We start from the raw sequence: 25048 nt of genomic DNA, 5'->3' as shown, positions 1-25048 counted from the left end.
AATTGAAATTCAGGACGCACGGGATAATCTTAAATAGCAGCCCTTTAGAGTGGCTACCTGGTGTCGTTTTTACTTTTTTGGTGTTGTCTTTAACTTATAACACATCCACTTGCGAATTGAGCAGAATTTCGAAGTCAAAAGTTAGAAGTGTTACCAATAGGGCAAGCGAGGGGCAACACTTGTTAAACTTGAAGTTCTGCCTTGGGTGCAAGAGGGAACAAAAATTTAAGACCATCCACTTTGAGGGCTATTTGTGTACCTAACCCATATTCTTTTGTGGCCATAGAACATGGGTCATCGAAGGCCCAATCGATAAAACTTGGCTTTCTTTCCTTTTTATAGCCTGCTATGCGCCCCTCCACGTTTACGCTCATCTCCTCCCTTGCCGCATAGCCACAAAAAAAGGAGGAAATTGAAACTGTGAAGGAGGTTACTGTTACTCCAAAGGAAAATATTCACTTCTGGGAACGGGAAAAACTTCACATATGGGAGCTGCACAAAAAGGTACCTACCTTCTTTTGATCGATATATCTCATATACAATATTATTAGCCTTTAAATTTTATAAGGGATTTTGCTCAATTTTTGATTTCTACCCTTTTGAGTGAAGGTGTTTGCTGTATGATATATTAAGTTGTTCTCTTGATTTTTTAGTTAACAGAAGAATATTCGGTTTATTTGAAAACATTGTAATATCCACAATGCTTGATGCTAAGGAAACGAAGATCAACTAAGGAAAAGTACAGAGGAGGAGGAGGAGGGGAATAATGCAAATAATAATAGTGAGTTTAACAAGCTACCTGCTGATCTTATAAGATGCCATGTGAATACGTTATCCATGTTACGGTGCGCATCAAAGTCGTGGAATGACTTGATTACTAGTCCTTTCTTCATTCATTCTCACCTGGAACATTCAATGGAAACTGCCCAACTTCTTTTTCTGCAATTCAATTATTTCCGACGGTCAGAAAGATGCAGGCAACGATTTGTTTCAGTAGACATGGAAGGAAAGGTAAAAAGCAATGAGGTATACTCTGTCACTTGACCTCATTTCCCACTTTCCGTATCCGGTTTCCATGTGTCCGCTTGTTTAGTTTGCTTTTCATCGGGTGATAGTCGCATTTATTTGTGCAATCCTGTCATGCGACAATTCTCTAAATTGCGAGAAATGTTTACCTACTGTTTTAGGACATGGAATGAAGAAATAATCGTTACACAATGAAATAGGGTCATCTTCTATGACCTAAAACGAAAATGCTCTACAGCAAGGAGAATTGATATTCTTTTATATATATAAATATATTAACTTGTTACTTGGATGTTTATTACAACAGAATCATTCGGAGAGGTCTCAGCCTCCACAAAAAGATTGTAGTCTATTGCTACATTATAAACATTACAACCTCTTGTTTTTTTTTCCAAAATAGTTCCTAGGATGTCTGCCCATATTGCTTCATTAGCAAACACCGGAGGAACTACCAAAAAGTTTGTTGTTGCTTCGTTCATCTTGCTTGCTTCCTTTGCCAGCTTATCCGCCACCCTATTGGCTTCCCTGTAGCTGTGGTTTACTGGAGGATGCCCCAGTGCTGTTAGGAGTGACCTGCATTCGCATACAGTAGTCTCATAAACTAGATTGCCTTTGTTGATACTGTGTATTACCTTAGTTGAGTCTATGTTAACCTCCAAAGGCATGAAGTTGTTTGAGACTGCCATTTTTAGTCCCTGCGTTAGAGCTGTTAGTGTGAGTATCTAATTTTTGACCATATTTAGATTTTCATCACTTTTTGGTATGTAAATATTCTTTAAGTTTAATCTACCTATTTTAATTTGTGTTTCACCTTTTTATTGTTTCTAATTAAGAAAATTAAAAATGATAACGCATTTTTAGATATTAGTTTTACTTTTATTTACAAAGAAAAGGAAATTCGCAAAATATATATTTTCTTCTAACTTTGGTAAGCTAGTATTTTTGTAATTCTTCTTAGTAGTTTTTTATATTTTTTTTAGTTTGAAATATTAGTGTAGTATTTTTAATTTTAGATTACCTTTAAAAAGAAAAGACATAAAGAAGAACCAATGCAAAAAATGCCACTTGGCAAAGATTCTATTCTATCTATATGTAACAAATTCACCCCCACATGGAAAGAGAAGGCACATTTCCAGGGTAGCAGAGGGCACCAACAGAAAATATTCTCTGACTTCACTCCTTGCGTGAGACCTTCCTAAACACACATCCTTCCACTTCATTTTTCCTCCCCCACATTCTCTCTTAATTATATAAACACACTGATTACACGAGAAAAAGGGGGGAACGAGCAGAGCATCTGTAGAAAACAGACCCTAGGAGCTAAGAAAAAGAGAGCCGCCTACATTTTCTTCCTGGTAGCAGTTCCGTCGCAGCCAAAAAGCTTTCCAAAAAGACCATATTGTTTCCTCCAATTTTAACCATGAAAGATCCATAGGCTTCACCTCCTGCTCCATCGTTAACCAACCTCCAAAACTCCATTAAAGCCACCTTTAGCCACCGTATAAAACCAAGGAAACAGACAAATTGACACCTAAAACAGTCCCTAAAATCACGAAAATTAGTCCAAAAAAAAAACAGCCGTGAAATCCTGGCTCAAAACCATCCAAAAACACCTGAAAATACATCCAAAACCAGCCCTGTTTCCACACCAAAATCCCAGCAAAACAAGCTGAAAAATAGCCTCTCAAACCCACAAAACCAGCCTCAAAATCAGCCCCAAGCCCAGATTAAAATCACCACCAAACAGCTGCTCAAACACCCTAAAAACGACCTCAAAACAGCTCCAAAAACGAGCTAAAAATCCAGTTTAAAACCAGCCACCATCTCCCATGAAAACTGACCTGAAACAGCCCCTTAAATCAATTCCAAAACCTGCTGAAATGACACCATTTTCATCAGCTCAAAACCACCAGCTGCTGAACAACCTCCAAAATCAGCCGAAAATGCAGAAAAACAGCCCCCTTTTCGCACGAAAACAGCAACTCCAAAGTCGAGTTCGAGATCATCATCTAGGTCGCCGTTCGATTCACTCCGGTTCGAGGTTCCTTGTCCAACGAAAGCCAGTCAGAAATTAAAGTTCCATTGTTCATTCAAGGTCCATTTTTACTCCTATGCCCATTTCTATATGTTCATCTGCCTTGTCTTTTGTTTTCTTTGCTAATTACTTTAAGCGTGTTATTTTAATGTGATGAACTGATGATTGTATTTGTTTCCTTGCCTTTTCGTTAGTTTGATATCTTAAATTGGTAGGAGTAGTTGATAAGATTAATATAGGGAATTATTTGTTCCATTTAATTTATGGATTGTACATCGAATTCTTGGAGGTTGGGTAGTAATCATATTGGGCCATGTTAACATAGTGTAGAAATATTAAAGCGGGTTGTGTGTTGGTTTAAGCCAGAAAAGGATTTGGGCCAAAAAGAATTCTGCCCGGTCCAAGAGTAATACAATTGAAGCTGGCCCAAATGTCAATAAGGCTACAAGATAGCCCACTTTTCTATAACTAATTTACTTCACCTTTTTCACAAATAATTCCATAATATATGGCCATACAATAATCTCTATTTAGTTTTTTGGAAAATGACTCTTATGAACATCGTAGCTTACTTTAGGCACGATTAATAATAAATCATCGTGACTATGGGTACGGTTCTCGTGGCATAGTCATGATACGTAAACCCCAATTCGAGTGCGTGTTTCACGCGACTTGACCATCACTTTAAATAATAATAATAAACATGTTGTAAATTGCGGGTGCATTTCACGTGGCGCGGCTTGCAATGTGTACCAGAACGACAAGTGTACGACATCGTAACTTGTTCAAGAAATAGCTCCATAAATACTAAAGGCGATTAAATATTTAATTAAAAGTGGTTAAAGATAAATGCACAATAGGTTTTAAACGTTTAATAAATCAAATAATTAGGTCAATTATTAATCGTTGAGCAACCGTGCTAAAACCACGAAACTCGGGAGTGCCTCACACCTTCTCCCGGGTTAACAGAATTCATTACCATGTCTTCTGTATTTGCGGACCATAAATAGAGTCAATTTTCTCAATTTGGGATTTTAAAATAAACCGGTGACTTGGGACACCATCATAATTATTCTAAGTGGCGACTTTGATTAATTAAATTATCCCATTTCGAACAATGTCACTTTAATTGGAAAACCCCTCTATCCCTCGAAAAAATGAGGTGTGCCAGTTAGTTCAGAGTGTAGAGTATCGGTATAACTTATTTTCCCCATATATCCCATCACTCGATCCCTCCCGATTGCTGTTTCGGATTACCCCTCCTACTCCACCTATGAGCCCATTTTGAAAGGTTGCCCCGTCTATATTGAGTTTATAGTGGCCTCTCCTTGGAGGATGCCACTTGATATAAAGGACATTAGTAGTGATGTCATTGCTTCCTCCAACCACATGAATGAACCCAACATGAGACTGGCTTTCTCTTCCCATTGAAACTATTGTTGTTTCTGGTGAGCCAAATCTCCTATAGGCAGAATGGGATCAACTCCCCCCTATTTAAGGAGTGAGTTCCATTTCTTGTTGTGGATAGTGTTGTTGGTGCATCCCCAGTTGTTCTGTTTATTCAGGATAGTTATGGTGCTATGGTTATTTAAGTTTATGTGGGATAGGTTGTTCCATAATAACTTGTCATTCTCACAACTGACTACGACATTCTCAATTGATTCATCCTCTTTATCACCGAAGAAGCACCTGGGGTTCAGAGTGACCCCCCGGTGTGCAGGTGCTTGGTAGTAGGGAGTGTCGTGGGCCATCAACCACATGAAGTATCTATCTAATCTTGTTAGGTACCTTCTTTGACCAAATCCAATTGAAATTGATCTCTGGACTTTGGTGCAGATTCTCAGATTGTTCAAGGATCATGAAGTAGGCAGATTTGGTTGAGAAAAGCCTATTATTGGTCATGTTCCACACCCTTTTATCTATACTAAGAGGGTTAGCATTACAAATGGTGGAGTTTATACTTGAAAGCACACTGCTAGGTTGGTTGAAGGAAAGGCTATTAGGGATGAGTTGGCCATTTAGGAGACATGTGGCCAGAGTTCTGTTCCCCTCTCCCCTGTTAAGGGGTCCACTTATTAAAGCTCTAAGAGGTTCTAAGTTTTGAATCCATCTGTCATTATAGAGGTTGATTCTATCACCCTTATGCATTATCCACCTATTAGTATCTCTACACACTTTTCACCCATTTCTGATGCTAGTCTAGGTTCTAGAGGCAATTTGCCCGCTATGGTGATTGCTAGTGTAGTGTCTGTGGAACAACACTCTGGCCCACAGGGCTTGAGGGTTGTTGTACATCCTCCAAGCCAAACTATGATGGCTGGCAGTATTCCTCAAGTCAGCTTTATGCACACCTAGACCTCCTGCTTCTCTAGGCTTAGTAATGATACCCCACTTAATTTTTTTTCTTAAGACGCTCCTCCTCACCCCTGGCTTTTACCACCATCTCCCAAACCTTCATATTGTGGCTCAACAGTTTTATACCCATGTAATTGTTGCAGTTTTGGATATGGCCCTTGTTCTTGTGCAATGAGATCATCGTACTCCACCTCCATTCTTCGGACAACCTCTTTGTCTTAATAATAACATCAAACAACTCAGTAAGCCGCTCCAAGCCAGCTTGACCCGCATTCTTCCAAAATTCCACCGGGATTTTGTCTGGTCTCGTTGCTCTGAAGTATCATTGGTGAACATTGTAAGAAGGGTTACTGGTATTTTTGATAATCAAAAAATAAAATGATGATTGATAACTCTTCAGCAACAGTTATTTGCAACTAATTGGGAAATATTGGTGGTTTCAGCTCCATAGTTAAAAATCCCTCTCTCATATCTTCTTGTATTCAGTTGCAAAATATGATATTCTTAGTTGAGAATTTTTTGTGGACTGTTCATTCTTTGGGTATCTATGTCAAAGCGGAATGGAGAAAAAGGAGGGGATATTTCATTAGAGGACAAAATAAATAAAAACCGGTTCAAAGTTCAAAGTAGATCGAGCTGCATTCTCCACCTTAGATTTAAGTACAACACCCCACTGCGGTAAGACAGAGTGATGTTGACAACTCAATTATCTGAAAATTCATATTGATATTACTCGTTGCGATTGAAAGCATATAGAATATACACCAGAAATAGGCAAGTAGCTCATAAAAAGAATAGCTTTTTATCTATTACGGATAGAAACAAATCAATCTTGATTCACTCTAAGGCTGGCAGAGGACTTGGTCTTGTTAACTATATTGAACTTGGTCCTTTTCCCAAGGATAGTTATAACCATAAAGATCCAAAACTTAGTCCCTTTTTCTAGGATAATCTTGATTTTTTTTTTTAAATTATTTGCAGGGATAGTCAAGATTTCAAAGGTCTTGTATTTTGAGATTTTCATATATCATTGATTTCTGATTATAAACCCTAATTAGTTCTTGAAAGTAGAATAAAAAATAGAGCTACACTTCTATGTAATTACAAGAGCGTCAATCCTATCACTTACAAATGTTGCAATTCTATAAGTTGCTGCAAATGTTGATTTGCTATCTGTAATTCAAGTATCACATGTTCTCTTTCTTGGACTATTTGGTCTTTTAGATCAAGCCTCCTGGCACAGCCCCCAAGGGGATCATCGTCATATATCAATGCCTCTCGACTCTTGTTTTTAAATAGTTCTGGCAATTGTGCGTCTGCTGTAGTCTTAAGCCATCTGCTGATTGCTTAAGACAAGTATCACATGTTCTCTTTCTTGGACTATTTGGTCTTTTAGATCAAGCCTCCTGGCACAGCCCCCAAGGGGATCATCGTCATATATCAATGCCTCTCGACTCTTGTTTTTAAATAGTTCTGGCAATTGTGCGTCTGCTGTAGTCTTAAGCCATCTGCTGATTGCTATTTTAGTAAACACCCTACAAACGATGGCGTAATCTTGTCTCCTATGTGCATGAAAAATATATGTTAACCGGTACCTTGGGCAATCTCGATTCCCTTCGTGTAAACATGCTCTACATATTGGGGTGTTTTCTTGATTTGCCATAAAAGGGTTAAAAGTATGTTCACTGATTGATAGGAAGAGTGATTGTATCATAGTCGTTGAATGCGACTGATATGACTGATTTGACGGGAGGAATTTGATTTTAAGAGTCTGCAGATAAAAGTGACCAGACTAGGAAGAGTTGCAACAATGACTGATTATTAAATCTTACAATACTAGTTATGACTGACTGATAGGAAGAGTGATCGTGTTAGAGAATGCGACTGATATGACTGATTTGACGGGACGAATTTGAGTTTGAGAATCTGCAGATAAAAGTGACTAGACTAGGAAGAGTTGCAGACTGATTTGACAAGGAAAGGGTTACAGATAAAAGTGATTAGATTGGCTGATTTACTACTTATTTGTTCGTTTTTTCTTGACCCACGTAAGTCATGCAACGTTGCAAAGTATTGTATTACCTCCTATTGAATTGTCGTTTCTGATCGCGTTTAACCTATTTTATCGATTTAATAATCAATCATAGCTAGTATTGTAATCCATAATTAGCCATTAGGATTTAGACATAATGTGATATGATTTAGGACTTAATTTAATTTTATATATATATATATATATATATATATATATATATATATATATATATAGTCAAGTGATAAGTTAATAAAAAGTCACTTGGCAATTTTAAGTTTATTTATTTTGTATATTTATATTTATAAAATATGAGAATAGCATGCATTAAGGATAAAATTTGAAATTTAAATATAAAATTTTAGAATGATTGAGAAATAAAAAATATTTTATATTGAAAGATAATTATTTTTTTGAAAAAACTAAATAATAATGATAATGAATGATATTATCTTAAACGAAAGCTTTCAATCAAAATGTTAACGTTCTGTTAAAATTATCAACATATTATTATTGTATTAGAAGAAAATCTACTTACGCATCTCTTATAAAGCAATCAACTAAAAAATTAGTTGATTTCACTAATATTTACATATTTGTTTTTGTTGTGCGAATAGTGTAACTTACATATTATTATTGTAATTTAATTATTGCATTAAAGGTTAATTTTATAAAATAGGTTAAACGTGATCGGAAACGACAATCCAATAGGAGGTAATACAATACTTTGCGATGTTGCATGACTTACGTGGGTCAAGAAAAAACGAACAAATAAGTAGTAAATCAGCCAGTCTAGTTACTTTTATATGTAACCCTTCCCCTGACAAATCGGTCTGCAACTCTTCCTAGTCTAGTCACTTTTATCCGCAGACTCTCAAATTCGTCTTGTCAAATCAGTCACATTCAGCGACTCTGATATAATCACTCTTCCTATCAGTCAGTCAAAATCTTTTAACCCTTTTATGGCAGGCAAATCAAGAAAACGTCCTAGTATGTGGAGCATGTTTACATGAAGGGAATAGAGATTGCCCAGGGTGCCCGTTAACACACATTTTTCTTGCACATAGGAAACAAGAATACGCCATCGTTTGTAAGGTGTTTACTAAAATAGCAATCAACAGATGGCTTAGGACTACAACAAATGCACAATCGCCAGAACTATTTGAAAACAAGATTCGAGAGGCATTGATATATGACGCTAATCCCGTTGGGGGCTGTGCCAGGAGGCTTGATCTAAAAGACCAAATAGTCCAAGAAAGAGAAAAAGCAATACATGAATTACAGCTAGCAAATCAACAGTTGCAGCAACAACTTATAGAATTGAAGGCACTTGTAAGTGATAGGATTGACACTCTTATAATTACATAGAAGTGTTGCTCTATTTTTTATTCGACTTTCAGGAACACATTAGGGTTTATAATCAGAAATCAATAATATATGAAAATACAAGACCTTTGAAATCTTGACTATCCATGTGAGATGTTCACCTACTGTTTTAAATGTACATACAAATGTTGGGTTTGGATTTCTTAATTCAACTAAGGAATTCCCATCATCTTTTAAGGATCTTTCCAACCTATGATGGATTTGAAAGGAATGCTTTGCCTGCCAGACGTGGCTTACTACCGCAGGAGTTTAATTTTAGACCCGTGGATACTCGAGGATAAAGTAAGTTGCATTTGGGTGAAGGAGTATATCAATTTGGACGTGGAATAAAGAAATAACATTTATACATTTGGGTAAGGTCGTCTTCTATGACATTTTAAAGAAAATGCTTTAGATCTGGGAATATTGGTTTTGGAATTTGCCTAGACACCATGATTCAGACACTGGAAAAGCTTGTTTTTTCGTTAGGAAGCACACAGGTCCTTAACCCTTTTATGTTAAACTATTCTTATTCCTAATTAATGTTAATAGAACCGCTCCATTGCATATGAAGCATCATTGATGAACATTGTAAGAAGGGTTAATGTTATTTTTGATAACCGAAAAATGAAATATTGATAACTCTTCAGCAGCAGTTATTTACAAATAATTGGGAAAAATTGGTGGATTCAGCTCCATGGTTAAAAATCCCTTTCTCTTTCTCATATCTTCTTGTATTCAGTTGCATATATGATTATCTGTGAAATACAAACATATAGTAACTCTTAGTTGAGAAACTTTTGTGGACAAAATAAATAAAAACCAGTTCAAACTGGATCGACCTGCATTTTCCACCTTAGAAGTCTAGAAGTAGTCAAGTAGCTCATAAAAAGAATAGCTTTATCTAGTACGGATAGAAACAAATCAATCTTGATCAACTCTCAATACAACTCAAAATTCAACTTAAGTACATCAAATCCTCTGCCTTAGCCTTTAGCGTAGTGTATTACAAAGGTGTATATATATATACATCACACTAACAAAGTAAACAAAAAATTTAAAATGCGTATCCAAACTGTGCCAACTCCACACTACTCCAACCCCATTGCAAAGAATAGGCAAAACTGGAGCTCAAATGGTGGTGAAGACTGTGGCGTAAAACGCGATAGCTACAAGGGTAAACAAGAGAGAGTATGGCAGCTTGACTGAGTATACTGATGAATTTCCACTTGGCTCACCCTTAGATCCACCTGCCAAAAGTATATAAGATTAATTATGTTAAGAGAAAAAAAAAACATCCAAATAGTGGAGTTTCGACAACGATCGAGTTTTGTTAGTATATATTACTAGAAATTGAAGTTTTGCTCGTATTATCAGTACCTGAAGGAGTGGATGAAGACCCCGGAGAACCTGAAGGAGTAGTACCTGAAATGTTTGACAAGACAAAACAAGTTATATACTTCAAAAATCTAGCCTGTTTAGTAGGGATATTCGTTTCGATTTTTTAAAATGCTATATCAATACCATACATAAATAAAATCGATATGGTTTGGCTACTTCTTTTGGTTTCGGTTTATTCGGTCAACTAACTTCGCTTTGTTCGACTTGAATATTAACTAATGCATAGAGCCATAAACTGTAATATTCTCATTAATTAAAGTACTCACAAATACAAAAATAAAATTTCGTAAGCTTACATAGTTGTTGATAAAATCTTTGTCCAAAACAAGCAGGATCTAACATATAGGAAGAAAAAAAGTCGTTTTCCAAGAAAAATATTTTTTTGGAAAGTGGATATTTTTTGGAAAAAAAAAATATATCGTAGAAAAAAAAATAATAATAATAATAAAGAAAGTAACTAATACTCCATCCTTTTCAACTTATGTGAACTCACTTGACCGAGTACGGAGATTAAGAAAAGAGAGAAAACTTTTGAACTTGTGGGTTAAAATAAAGCATATATATTTTGTATAGCTATACATCATTGCATAAAGGTAAATTGTTTTCAAATAAGGAAATAATTCATTCTTTTTGACACAGATTAAAAAGGAAATATGTTCACTTAAATTGAAACGGAGGGAGTATAAATTTAAAACTTAATATTATATTGCTGTAAGGAAAACAAATTTCGTCCCAGGGAAGTCATTCATCCCTTTTGATTGGAAAAGTATTTATTAGAAAATGACTTCTTTCAAGAAAGTATTTATCTAGAAAATGTCCTTATACAAAATATAAATCAAGTTTGAACAAAAGTGAAAAAATGAAAAGAAAAGAGAAACAAAAAGCAGTATATTATGGATAAACATAACTTACCTTTGCAAAGGCTAACAGAGGGTGTTGGGACATTACAAGCTTTGGGAAGAGCCATAGCCTGTGTCTGATTAACATTAATTCCTAAATTTGAACCCCCACCATTAACCACTTGACATAAGCATTGTGGCTGATTTTTCACTATAGTAGCAAGTTGAGTGCAACATCCTGATGATGGTGTCGTAACATTTCCTCGAATGTATTGCAAACATGGGGCTAAACCAACGATTACTTGTTGGCAATCCGATTGAGCACTAACATGTAATGAAAGAAGAGCCGTAGCTACTAAAATTGCACTTGCACTAGCTAACATCTTCATTTTCTTGAATATTTTATCTTGGAAATTCTTCTCAAAATCTTACTTTTGGTTGGTGATTAGGAGTTTCTGATATTGAGTAGTATATTATTATAGAGAGAATAGGAGGAGAAAGATATTTTATAAAGGGAAAGATGGTGTAATAAATTAAAGACAGATGGTTGCTATGTGGGTGACCAACTTTTTCCTAATTTATAACGAATCCGTGAGTAAGCATTTATTAATTTTCTTTCTACATTCGACTTTATTAAATGACAACAGGTGCTACTATATATTAATAGGTGTAGGTTTTCTGGTTGGTCTATACTTTTTGTGAAAAGACAAGTACTTCCACTCTATAGCCTCCACGTTTCAAGAGTAGCTGCCAAATTTTGGTTTACTTCATCTCTCTTTCATAGCATAAAAGGAGTAGAAAAGGCTATCTTTGTTGCTTATTCCATCAAAGATAATACTCCTATATCATCCAACTTAAATATGCGTTTAACTTAAATATATCATGTGAAGTACTTCTAGAATATTGTTAATGAATTTTAATTTATTCTAGGAGCTTATTAATATAATCATTATAACAGCTCTCTTACTAATTATGAACAACTATTTAGTTACTATTTTTTTTTACATAATTTAATAACGTAAAACTATTTTACATTATCAGTATGTAGAGGTTAAACTCGTTAAATGTGTGGATAGAAAGGTGCCTACATTATTAAACACTTATGCAAGAGTTATTGTATTACGTAGGGGTTGGGACGAATCCAATAACATTTGATAAGAGTTTACATTTGTATTAGAAAATTAATTAAACCTGTATAAATATTTATGTACAAACTCAATTATTAAACGAATTATGAGTTCAGCATCAAGTTCAAAACTAATAAACTTCAAATTCTACTTCCTCATATACTTAATGGCTTATAGCCTGTTTGGCCAAGTTTCTCCAATCCGAGAAGTACTTTTTTTTCTTCAAAAAAGTACTTTTTTTTTTCTAAGTCGGAGTGTTTGGGCAAATTTTTGAAAAAAAAAAATATTTTTGAGAAAAAGCAAAATCAGTTTTGGAGAACCAGAAAAAAGTAGTTTATCTCCGAATGTACCTTTTTGAAAAACACTTTTGAGAAAAATAAACTTAGATGCAGTTTTTAAAAGTTTGGCCAAACACTAATTGTTACTCAGAAATATTTTAATTAGTCAAACAGAAACTGTTTCTTATCAAAAGTACTTTTGAGAAAAATATTTTAAAAAAAAGTACTTCTCAAAATAAGATGATTTTTAATGCTTGATCAAACAGGCTATTAGTCAAATTGGATAGGTCGGCAGATTCTCTCTCTCTTCGGGAGCCTATATATATGCATGGCCGGTGATAAAGAAAACCAATATTCACTTGTGTGCCGCCCACATTTGAATTGAGAGGCAAAGGTCAATATTCAAAAGTAAGTGTAGAACCAAAACAGAACATGAACAATAAAGAAGGCACTTGGTAATAGAACCTTCAGGACAAACAAAACATAATCAAGAATTGTAGTATCATGATGTCGAAAATATATGAATAGCATAATTTAGTAATAACATTCACGCATGATTCGGGAAAGGGATGCACCTCAAAGGATGTGATGTAAACATCATACCCTAATACAAGTATTAATAGTTACTTCCACGCTCGAACCCGTGACCTATAGGTCGCATGAAGACAACTTTATCGTTGCTCCAAGGCTCCCCTTCTAGATCATGATCTAGATTTTTGTATTTTTAGTTCACATTCTGTAAGTAATATAATTTGTTCATTCACCGCACAAGTTATAGGAGTATATTGCTATCCCGCCATTAAATGAACTGATTATCCTTTTGGATAATAGTGTTTGAAAATCTTGAAAGGTGATGTTCTTCCAATATTGAATTGAATTATATATATGAAGGCTGAAGCCACATTTTGCAACGATAAATGAAGGGAAAACGAACAAATGTCTGTTTATGTGATGAAAAAATATTATTAACTCGAAACAAGTAACAAAGAGCCCTCCTGAATATATTAATCAAATAAGCAACAATAAATAGCTAAATACAACCAGTGTGACACTCCTACTAAAAACAGAGAAACCAAAAGAATAACAGTAACACTGTTCTATCAATACAACATTGGCATAAAAATGACTTTTTTCTCAAGCTCCCATGATGCTCCAAAAACTCAGAATCCCCTGAAGGTGGAAGCAAATGATGCAGTAAAGAGTAGGAATCCAACTAAACTGATTGAAATTTTTGAGTTGTTTTCTGCCGATGATGATCCAGGTGTTGAAGGAACTGTTTTAGAACCTGTAGCACCTGCATCAATGGAAGCATTGGCATTTGAGTTTTAAATAATATACACCGACGTCAATGTAGAGGGACTAGTAACCTAGTAAATCATGTAGATAATACAACCAACTATAACATGTTACAACATACTGATGTACGAATATGTTGCTACTGTAAGTGAATATAAGTGAAATCCTTCGGATTTACCTGTTGGAACAGTGGAGCCTGATCCTGATGGAGTTGTTGGAAGTTCATTTGAGGAATCAGATGGGGTAGTGGAACCTGTAGGAGAACTTGCTGGTACTGCAGCTGAAGCAGTTGGTCCATTTGCAGCTGCTTAATGTATGCACAGAACAAGCAGTTAGTTCATTTGAATATAATAATTGTTCAAGTACTTACCTTATACGCACTGACACGTAAAGAATCTTTACCGTATCAGTATATCTTAACCTATTTTACCAGGTTAGCTGCCTTATTTTCTAGGTTATTAATTTCACTTATTATTTACAATGTCAATGCTAGTAGTATGAAAAATTATAGATTTTATCTTACCATTGCATTGGCTCACTGGAGGAGTTTGTAGATTACAAGCACTAGGTAATGCAAGAGCAAGAGTTTGATTAATGGCAATGCCAAGATTAGAACCACCACCATTAACCAAAACGCAAAGGCATTGAGGATTGGACTGGACAACACTAGATAGTGCAGTGCAGCAAGATGAAGATGGTGTTGATGAATTTCCACTAACATAATTCAAACAAGGGGACAAGCTTACAAGTGTAGTCATGCAACTTGATTGAGCTAAAGCTCCAGTACCAAAAAAGGCCACAAGAATAATAACTAGAGCCATCACATTGATTTTGGATGTCATTTTTCTTTTGGGATAAAATTGATTTTCAGAAAAGAGAAAACGAAAAGAAATGTGGTTGTAGTTTTTTGGGTCAGTTTTGAGTGCAGAGAAAGAACAGGGCTTTGGGAGTTATATACGCAAGTTTCAGCACAAAAGAACAAGAAAAGATAGGTAGTTTTGTTGGCCAACTATTAAACTAATTACTAATGATGAATGGTTAGCAACTCTGAGGAAGGCTTTATTTCATAACTAATCCTCAATAAAGAATACAGTTTATATCTATCTCCTTTACAACTGTTTACCTAATTAGGTGATCTTCCCTTTGGAGTATTATTTGTTTGAAAAGGTTTTGATTGTCTTCGATATAGGAAAAGTTCGTTAACAAATATTTATCGTTGCGTGTACGACCACATTAAGTACATGACTTTCTTCAGCACGTCATTCTTGGATTTAACTTTTATATTTATATATGTACACGGTGAATATCTTTTTCTACTATTGGGTAATCTAATTGATTATAGAAGGTTATTATTTTATTTTTCAAAGTTACCGGTCAATTCAGCCTTCTATAAAGAATGGAGTACTTGTTATTGCATATCAATTTAACGTGATGATGTATAAGAAAACTATACAATGTAAATGCAAAGACGTATGACTCTTAGGGGTCATTTGGTAGGGTGTATAAGAATATTGCAGAACACAATGTATTAGTAATGCATGAGTTAGTAATGCAAGCATTAATTATGCAGATATTATTTCTTATAAACTGTTTGGTGTGGTGTATTAAAAATTATAATGCATTGCATAATTTTTAAGAAAAATAGTTGTTTACAAAAATGCCCTTCATATTCTCTAGCTTTAAGGGACTTTAAGGACAATTTTGTCTTTAACCATACTAATGCATGCATTAATAGCCTTGGTATTACTAATGTCATGGTTTTCTATGCATTACTTATACATAGGCTAATATCAAGTATGATGTATAACTAATGCAAGTATTAGTTATACATAGGTTGAAAAAATGTATCAAACAAGGTATTAGTAATGCACAAAGCTAATGTTTGCATTATTTTTTCTAATACCTCCTACCAAACGACCCCTAAACATTTTGGTTTGTTTTTCATACCTCTTGTTACATTTTACCCACGTGCACTTTTAGCTTATTAGTACTTTGAAAAGAAAAAAATAAGGAACAAAAATATCACCAACTTATTTTGTTGCGCAAACTGTTGATTATGTTAAAACATAATGCTTGTTATACATGATATACTTATATAATAAGCATATACTTGTGGTGTCAGAAGCAATTCACTTTTCTTTATCTCTAATTAGTTCTGGGATTAGTAACATTGAAAAATAAGTTTAGTTAGTTACTATAACATGTTAAAATGTACTTATAGTGTAAAAAATCTTGTTAAAGTAGTAATTGCTACTCTAGTTAATTATTATCCGATCCTTATAAACCATGGAAGCAACTTTTAAGCGGAGATCCATGATTTGAAGCTTATGGGTTATGAATTTGAAATTTATGAATTCTGAAGTTTATTGCATGTACATATTCAATGGATTTATCAATAGATATATGACAAAGTTACTAAATTTTATTGAACCTGTATTTTCCATGCTAGCTCCACCCCTTCTTTCAAGTCTACATATGTTTACTAATAGTGGTTCAATTCGGTGGTAAACAACTAGAGGCGGACTCAAAATTTGAGTGCAACGGGGGCACATTGTCTTTAAATATGCCAATTGCTAGCGATAAATTACGGCGTGCAGCTCTTTAAAAACTTAACGATTATGATAACTTATTACTAAAGTATAAATTCTCAGTCGCTCTCATCGGAATCGATAGATGCTGCTACTTTGTCGAAGTGATCGAGACAAAGTGATTGTTGATGGGAGAAAGAAGTGTCATGTCCTTAGTCTTCAACTAAGTACACGTGCGGCACTTGACAATCTGCTCACGATCTTGCACAGCTTGCTCACGTTCTTGCTATACCAAGTCAGCCTTACTACACTAAAGTTCGCTAAAGGAATGTTAGAACACAGGAGAATTGCCAAAGGAAGCTTTTGTATTAGAGAAAACTTGATTGTTTTGCTTGATGAGTTACAAATGAATAACCCCTTTATATACTAGTTTCATAGGGGCTAGTGAGTAAATAATAATTATTACACAAGACCCTTATTATTTATAAGTAAGTCCCTTCTCTAGAATATTCTACATAGCTAGAATCTTCTAAGGAATTTCCTAACAATTTCATAGGGTTCTAAGGTCTTTCATGAGAAATCTTCATATTTTTCTAGAACCTTCCCACATGTGCTAATCTATTTCATATGTAAGCTTCCATATGGCATTAATATATGCCAAATGGCACCTACGTGGCATGATGATGTGTCGGGTCATGACCGAAGGGTTGATAATTTTTTATTTGTAGAGATAGGAGCTACGATTTGGAGCTTTTGATTTTGAGTGAGGGATTTGAAAAAGAATAATATTAATTAAGTTGATTATTATGTACAAGTATTCCATGATAATTGAATTTAAAAAAGATAAAATAAAAAAATTAATCAATAGACTACTAAGTAAAACAATCAATGAAATCAGTTGTAAAAGGAAAGACTAAAAGCATGAGTTGGGGTTTCAATCCAGAGCAAGTAAGCAGGTAGGTGCATTCAACCAGCTTTACCATGCAGTCTTCTGTGATTTTGTGTAAGTTAGGTATATACCTATATACACAAAATAAAATATACTGTGATTTATGCCGAGGCCAACAGGTTCCGGTGACCCCTACTCCTAATGTAGGTCCGCCCCTGTGAAGAACACATCTTGATTTAGCCAATAAAACTATGTGTAACGAGTCTCACGACCATTCGATCGATCAGTGGGTAACCATAATTTAAGCAAAGCTAACAGATGTCCTACAACACAGGAAATCCACAAACTATTGCCTACTTTAAAGTTTATTCTCCAACAAAATTCCCTATAAATAGCCAAAGCCATGACCATTACCAAATCGTCCAAAGGAAACACTGTAAAACCACAAGCAATAAAAAACTAAAAAAAACAAAGCATACAACAAGAAAAAAGAAAAATATAAAAATGGAGGCAAAAAAGCTTGTTGCAGTGTTTCTCATGTGCATGGTTGTACTAACAGCTGTGTCTAATGTCCCTAAGGCTGAAGCCACTGAAGAAGAGTTCAAAGATTGCTATAACACTTGTCACCAGGAATGCTCTCAACAAGGCCATGGTTATACCTATTGTGAGATGAAATGTGATACTGAGTGTTCAATGAAGGAGATCAGAGGTATATCTTCGATTCATATTATTTGTCTTTTAAAATTTTTACAAACCCTGAGAATGATATTTAATCGCCTTAATCAATATGAGTATTTGTTTAAACTACTTTTTATATCGTATTGTTACGTTAAATACAATATTTGTTTTGATCGTTACTTAAATTTTATTGTATCGTATCGTTAAATCCGTCGTTAAGGAACAATGAAAAGTGCCACTTTATGGAACGACCGATTTAGTGTGATCGCGTCGTTACCTTTTTTTTTTCTTCTCATCTTGACCTTCTTTATTCTTAAATAATTATTTTTTATCATTTACCCCACCTTTTTATATAATATATAATTCTACCTCGTATCTTACTTTTTATCTGTAATATTGCAAGTTTATTCTTTCTATTGTTGGTGTGTGACATCATGAAAACACGGCAAACAATACAATTTTTTCAAACATTGTATACATCAAAATGATACAGTACAATACTATACAATACAATATTATACGATACATTATGAAACGACACATAACAACCATCCAAACAAGTAAGTAGAGCAGTACTGAGGTGGATTTGGAAAAAAGAAGTAATTGACGATTTCTTGTTTTCTAAAACGTCAAATTTTTGGAAACAAATTCAGTTTTTCAAGATGACTGATATTTGGGAATGGAGAAAGTATTATTATTTGAAGAATTTTTAAAAAATTAAACATTCTTAAAACTCTAAATTTAGTCATATAAATTTTGTTTGGATAGTATGCTGACTGCACAATGAATGTTCTAACCGATATTGATTTTCTCAATATGCTTGGTTTTTCTTGATTAGCTGATCTTGTTCCATCTTTTAATTGATTTTGTTGTACTTTTGCAGCTCAATTCCCAAAATTCAAGGCTTGAGGTAGAGGACCAAAAAGATACAAGAGTTAAGCAGATATGGCTGAAGAAAACAAAGCAGTGGAATTGTATTTCTGCTAAATACTTCATTAATTTCTTTTCCCCTGCTGGATATATGTAACTTCAAAATTCAATAAAATCATTCATTCTTATTTTAAATTGCACGGCGCTTAATTTAATTTTTTTTTTTCACTTTTATTATCAGATGTTCCCGAAGAGACTAATCTTTTAACTCATTAATAATTATTTATTTCTTGTTCCCGTTTGGCACTATTATGGCCATCTTATTTGCAAATCCAGTTACTTTTTCCATTCCGGTTTCCCACTTGAAATTGGAATTATGCAGAAAGTAGTAGGTGCAAATTTTATTAGAAAGGGAAAAGATCTGTAATTTAAAAATTCTTTTTCTTCCCTTTCATGGGTAATAGAATTAAACGAAAAACAGTCGGCTAACAAATTTCAGTTCCCATTGGATTCCTTGTTTGGTTTCATATAAGATTATTAAACAGTTAATCGCGTCTTGTCATTTACATATTGGCTCGAAATTGACTATTCATGAACTATCCATGCGTTAATGATAGAAGTAGTTAATAAACTATTGTTCTTTTATATGCACCCAACAATATAACCTAGTGGTCAATAAAATATTTGTAAACCTTGGAGTTGAGGTTTCTAAGTTTCTATTATTTAAGTTTTGGCAGGAGGAGTTACCCAATACTTATGTGTTAATGGGAGATACTCTGTAGTTGTTATGTGGTGAAATAGTCTAAATATGCAAACACAACTAGTAAATCAGTATTATATGATTATAGAAACTCCTTGCTTTGTATAAACTAAAGTTGTAATTTGATTAAGGCTTGGTCATTCTAATAAAGTAATTTAAAAGCAAATTTTAAGAAAAAAAATGTAGTAGCCTTATGTTCTTGATCACTTTGTGTAATACATTGATTTTAACTGAGGGGATGGATGAGTCAGGATTGGAGCAAAATCACAATTCTTTAGTGGTCACTGGTAACTGCTGGACGTTACCGAAAAATGGACCTAAGAATGATGTTATTAATTTAATAAAAAAAGAAATAAATACATTATTAGTGTAAAAAAGAATTTATTGTTGTAACAGGTAAGCAGTAGAAATAATCTTATTTCAAAGGATTTTCTAGGGTTTATAACTATATCTATAGTTAAAAAGTCTCAGGCTATTTCCAACAATGTCATACGTAAAAACAAGATGTAGTTTTATCAAGACAACCGGAGTCCAAATAACAAGACAACCGGAGTGCAAATAAAGTACTCCATGTCCACAATAAGTGACCAATTTGTCTTGTACATATCCATTAAGGAAATATAAAATTCTAGACAAAAATAATTAGTGTGACTAAACTACCCTTAATTAAATGTTGTGACATAGTTAATGTGAGGAGTAAAAGACTTTTTAGGGATACGTACATAAGAGTAATTTTGAAAAAACAAATTGAATTTTTTCTTGATTATATAAATGGACACTTATTTTGGACAAAAATAAAAAGGCAAATTGGTCACTTATTGTGGATCGGAGAGAGTATTAATTACTCATGTATCAGAAGAATTAAGCTTGTAAACAATTTTTTACACCAGATCACCTAAATGATATATAATTACATGTCATGATTTAAATGAAAACTACATGTAATAACTGCAATACTTTATATATTAATTCCTTCTAGCTTGCTAAAGCGGGATGTAATTAATAGAGGTTTATTGGAAGAAGGAAAGTGAAGGGAGGGTAGCTAGCAAGGATAATCACAAGCACAAAAAGGACCAACAAAACCAACGTTTTCAATGCATTGTCCACTACCAGAGTCGCCAAATTTGTTCTTGCAAAAGGGCAAGCATTCTGGTTCAACTTTGCCTTGGTCGCACAGTATTTCTGGGTGTATTTGGTAGCATGTTTGTGCCAATAGTGCCGATGGTATCATCGTTCCAACTGCATGAAGAATAAAATATAAAAAAAACAGTATAAAAACAATAGTTAATCTTTCCTTTAGGGCAAATTATCACCATGGAATTAAAGGCTAGTTACATTGTAGCCAGGGGCGAGCTAGGTGGGCAGAAGTGGTTCAGCCGAACCCCTTTCGCTGAAAATTTATTTATTTTGTATATAAAGTCAATTTTTTTCATGTATATATATTAAACGATTGAATCCCCTTAGCTTCTTCGTGTGCTCGTTTCCGCCGTTTCCGCCACTGATTGAAGCTCTATTGATGCCAGTGAGTTCTAGCTTTGACTAGATGTTTCTTGTTGAAGTTTTAATGTAAAGCATTCACCAAGTTTCTGCACCTGTTCTAATATAAACTTTTTCGGATGAAATGAAAAATGGATTTATGTAGCAGAAAAAAGTTTTGAATTCCTTGGCCAGAAAGATATGTGCCATTACATCTTCATTCAATTAACAATTAGGAAGTATCGTTATAAATAGAAAAACTTCCTTTTCCCTAGTGAGGTTAACAAACTCTCCTTTCATCTCAATTAAGAACGGTCAAGTTCAAAGTCACGATCAATTTCTTTTTCAAATTCTGATACAGTTGCGGATCCATAAGATTAATTTGTGGATCCAAAACAAACAATAGAAAGATTTTAGTCTTAAGTTTTGATTTGATTTTCTTGATTTTGTATTTCTGAGGAAAAGGTAAAGCGAGGAAAGAAAGAAATATAAAAATAATAATTGTTTCGGACACAAAGGAGATAAACAGGAACAAGAGGGATCAACTGGCGAAGATCCTTATCCTTCTCCTTTCGTCTTTACGGCAAATCAAACACAGGAAATTACTTGTGTATGGCTAGAAAGTACTTACCGACAACGGAAAAATCATGTGTTGTAAATGTGTGTGTAGTTATTACCTAGAAAGAAAGCAGCAACGAGAAGGAAGCAAGTCGAAGTATTTGCCATGCTTTTATCTGGAAAAAAAAGGGAAGAAGTTGAAGACAAATCTTCAAGAGTTGTTTATGTTGTTTGGTCACACTAGATAATTTGAATGAGTTTGAAGCTACACAAATGAAAGACTTCCTTATTATAGGTTTTAAAAATGCGAATATTAATTATTGAACCGAATCAAATTAAATCGTAATTAATTAACAGATCGATGGTTAGACTTTTGGTTAATTATGGCGATTACCAGGAAAATGTCCTTTAATTCTCAACCACGCAAACTGTTTTTGTCGTCGGATTTTGCAAATAAACAACTGTTTGACCACTAATGACAGTGATTTATGTTGATGTGTTGATTGATTTTTGGATTTAACAAATAAAACAGCTGTATTAACATTAATGGCTATAGCTTGATTTTTTGCCGACGTTGGCCCCCTTTGCTTAGTATTCGAGGCTTTGTCTTCTTCATAACGTGGCAACTGAAATTTGAGTCATGACTCACAAATTATTTCGTCAGCCACAAATTGTCTAGTTTGGATTGAATGTTCTGGAAGTCGGTCAGAACTTTATAAAAAGACTCATTCTTTTCTTATCTAGTATACTTCACTAGTACGAAATTAGAGACAATTAAACGAACAAAACAAGATAGTATGCAAAACTGAAGTTAATGCGCAAAAGTAAACTGTCCCTTCTTCTTTTTTTTTTTTTTTATCTAATTCTGAAATTTGTCAAACTTAATTTGTTGATCACTCTTCAAAAAAGCTTTAACCTGTGATCTTGGCAAAGAAATAACCACTGTGAAGAAATTTTCATGCTTCCCCACAGCCCCAACATTTTGGATTGTCCATTGAAATATATTGGATAGTAAAATTTGTGATGACTTTTTAACCGTTAAGTCCGCATACGTGATTCCCATATCTCATTACATTGAATTTGTTATTTGTTGGTGTTGTACTTTAATTTCTTACCGCTCCCACAAGCAGCTCACTTCTTTAACAACAAGTAGGAAACTCGAGAAAATAAAGAAGACGCCCTGATATTTTCTTTTTTGGTCAAATACCTATACGGCCCCTTAAACTTGGTTCCAATTTTCATTTTAATACCTCAATTTAAGCCAATGCCGATTGAACACTCCAACTCCAATAATAGTATGTCTATTAAACACAACCCCTGATGTGGCAAAACCCGTGTTCTTCACCTCTCACGCGCGCGCGTAAATTGGTCTCAAATTAAATTTTTCCTATTTTTCCAACAACAAAAAAATCACATCTTCTCTTTCTCTCTCTTTCCTCATCTTGCTGCCACCAACCCAGCTTTCTCTTCCCCCTGGTCCTCATCTCTGCGCCACAACTCAGTCTTCTCCTTCACCGTGTTCTCTCCCTACCATCACTGCTACCACCCTTACTCATTAAATTATCCACTAATCAATTATAATTTTTTAATCGAATAAAAAAATAACATATATACTAGAAAAAAACTGCCCAGGGATTACATGAACATAACATCGACAACCAAATCAGTGTTCATCGGTAATGAAAATTTCGGCGAGTTCTAAAAATTTAACTGCCATTTTCTTTAATTTTCACAATTATCATCCCTTCTTTTTCATAATCCTTGTGGCCTTCTTCGTAAGATCTGGCTCAGAACTTCTTTATTGAAGATAATAACATTTCTGCTTACCAATTTTCAATTTATTCCTCATTTTTCTATTATCCGTTTATGGTTAGATTGAAAAATAGTTATTGATTGTACTAGTAGGAGGATCTGATAGTTGTGTGTGCCAGGGGAAGGGAAGATTAAGGTGGGTCTGGCAAGAGGAAGATGTTACATATCTAGCTTTCTTGGAAGATGATGTTGGTGGAGTATTGAAGGTTATGGCCGGAGACCGGGTTGTAATGGGTTTGTGGAAGTTATTTAGTTTTCTTGTTTTTTTCCTTTTGTTTTGTTTTGGTTTTTTATTTTCTCTAAAGTCTTTTTTAAATTCAAAAGCCATGTGGTATTTTGGGCTTCGTGCATTTTGCCATGTCATTGTACATCCAGTTCACGCGGCTGGACTTACTTAAGCATATTATATGAGGTGTTTAATAGACATACTATTATTGGAGTTGGAGTGTTTAATCGGTATTGGCTTAAATTGAGCTATTAAAATGGAAACTAGAACCAAGTTTAAGGAGTCATATAGGTATTTGGCCTTCTTTTTTTGTTTGTTTCTCACATGGTGTCTAGTACCCGCATTGGGACCCGGCTAAATTCGGATTTGCGCCGAAAAGTCCCATATTTGGGGGTAAAGTGCTCCCTAACAAAGGCGACTCCATACACAGGGCTCGAACCCGACACCTCTGGTTAAGGATGAAAGAATACTTACCACTCCACCACAATGTAAGGCGTCCAGAAACTTAAGTATACCTTTTCTTTGACCAAAGAACAAAATAATGAAAAATGTGAATAGAAATTTGTGCGTAGTTCTAAGGATATATGGTATAGCTTAATATAAATCGTAAGGATGAATAGAAAAATCAAGTATGGATTGATAAGAATGCAAAATAGACAAGGTTGTAAGGAAGATGATTGCTAGGACTAAATAAGTTGAATCAACTTATGAAGCTTGAAAGAACAATTATTCACTGTAGGAGAATATGGTGCTTGAATTACAATATAAGCAAAAACTTGGTCCTTACAGAAATGATAATCATCCCCTTTATAGTAGAGGGATCTTACTTTATATATAATTAAAAATACATAGTGGGAGACCCATGATAAATCAGTTTTTCCACAATTCCTGCCAAGATTCTCTCCTCTAGTGGGATTGCAATGGCTCTTGCCTATGAGCTCGATATTGACTCGAGTTTTCGGTCTTGACTTGAGCTTGATTCTGACTCGGATCCCTGAATTGATTCGGAGACGATGTGGGTCGGTCTCTGAATCATAAGTTCGATAACTTTTCTTCGCATCATAGTTCGATTTGGATTCGAGCTTGATAATGATATCGAGCTCGACGTTGATCGGTCCCTCGGACTCGAAGCTTGTTTGTTCCATCTTCGGAACCCATCACAGAGCCTTATTTCGATCCATTATGTTTTGACCTCGATCAATCGTATGAAGACTGAAATCTATTTCGACCGCATACAGATAGTCCCCTCGTTTCTCGGAAAGGATGTGGTGAGAAACGATATGATTTTTTAACGGCTCGATCGGATTAAAAGCTAACATTTACATTGGGCTCGACCATGACGCACGTGATGGCTGTCCCGTAGATTTAGTCTTTCAAGGCATTTAATGTATGTCAGACGGTGGTCGGCCACCGCTGATACTGAACCACCATTATTTTAACCTATAAATAGCCCTTCCTTTTATCATTTACCACTTTTACATCTTCAGTCTTCCAAAT

At 34.6% G+C, this 25048-nt stretch overlaps 2 protein-coding genes and 3 long non-coding RNA genes across 6 annotated transcripts; 2 read left to right on the top strand and 3 right to left on the bottom strand.

The window, feature by feature from the left end:
* The first annotated feature begins 345 nt into the window (after nucleotides 1–345).
* LOC138893443 (uncharacterized) lies at nucleotides 346–1189 on the top strand. Its single transcript, XR_011408990.1, has 2 exons — nucleotides 346–504; nucleotides 716–1189. It is a non-coding gene; the product is annotated as an uncharacterized lncRNA (long non-coding RNA).
* Nucleotides 1190–2304: 1115 nt separating this feature from the next.
* On the top strand, nucleotides 2305–9386 carry LOC138893444 (uncharacterized). Its single transcript, XR_011408991.1, has 2 exons — nucleotides 2305–3121; nucleotides 9013–9386. It is a non-coding gene; the product is annotated as an uncharacterized lncRNA (long non-coding RNA).
* A 306-nt stretch (nucleotides 9387–9692) lies between these two features.
* Nucleotides 9693–11628, bottom strand: LOC104106144 (non-specific lipid transfer protein GPI-anchored 5-like). The gene is made up of 3 exons (XM_009614634.4): nucleotides 11127–11628; nucleotides 10194–10238; nucleotides 9693–10063 (listed from the first exon to the last, which is right to left on the bottom strand). The coding sequence occupies exons 1-3, from the start codon at nucleotides 11440–11442 to the stop codon at nucleotides 9945–9947; spliced, it is 480 nt and encodes a 159-aa protein (XP_009612929.1). The 5' UTR covers nucleotides 11443–11628; the 3' UTR covers nucleotides 9693–9944.
* Nucleotides 11629–13438: 1810 nt separating this feature from the next.
* Nucleotides 13439–14693, bottom strand: LOC104106145 (non-specific lipid transfer protein GPI-anchored 5-like). Of its 2 annotated transcripts, none has more exons than XM_009614635.4 (3): nucleotides 14278–14693; nucleotides 13933–14061; nucleotides 13439–13752 (listed from the first exon to the last, which is right to left on the bottom strand). In XM_009614635.4, exons 1-3 carry the CDS (start codon nucleotides 14594–14596, stop codon nucleotides 13619–13621), a joined length of 582 nt encoding a protein of 193 aa, XP_009612930.1. In that variant the 5' UTR covers nucleotides 14597–14693; the 3' UTR covers nucleotides 13439–13618. The 2 variants fall into 2 exon arrangements, with proteins under 2 accessions (XP_009612930.1, XP_009612931.1); XM_009614636.4 differs by having other exon boundaries at nucleotides 13933–14058; nucleotides 14278–14692.
* A 5636-nt stretch (nucleotides 14694–20329) lies between these two features.
* Nucleotides 20330–21868, bottom strand: LOC138893442 (uncharacterized). Its single transcript, XR_011408988.1, has 2 exons — nucleotides 21633–21868; nucleotides 20330–20718 (listed from the first exon to the last, which is right to left on the bottom strand). It is a non-coding gene; the product is annotated as an uncharacterized lncRNA (long non-coding RNA).
* Nucleotides 21869–25048: the final 3180 nt, after the last annotated feature.

The sequence above is a fragment of the Nicotiana tomentosiformis genome, chromosome 6 (genome assembly GCF_000390325.3).
Source record: "Nicotiana tomentosiformis chromosome 6, ASM39032v3, whole genome shotgun sequence".
In the NCBI taxonomy this organism is placed as follows: Eukaryota; Viridiplantae; Streptophyta; class Magnoliopsida; order Solanales; family Solanaceae; genus Nicotiana; species Nicotiana tomentosiformis.
The sequence above is the reverse complement of the archived record's forward strand: the minus strand, read 5'-3'. Positions and strand labels throughout refer to the sequence as shown.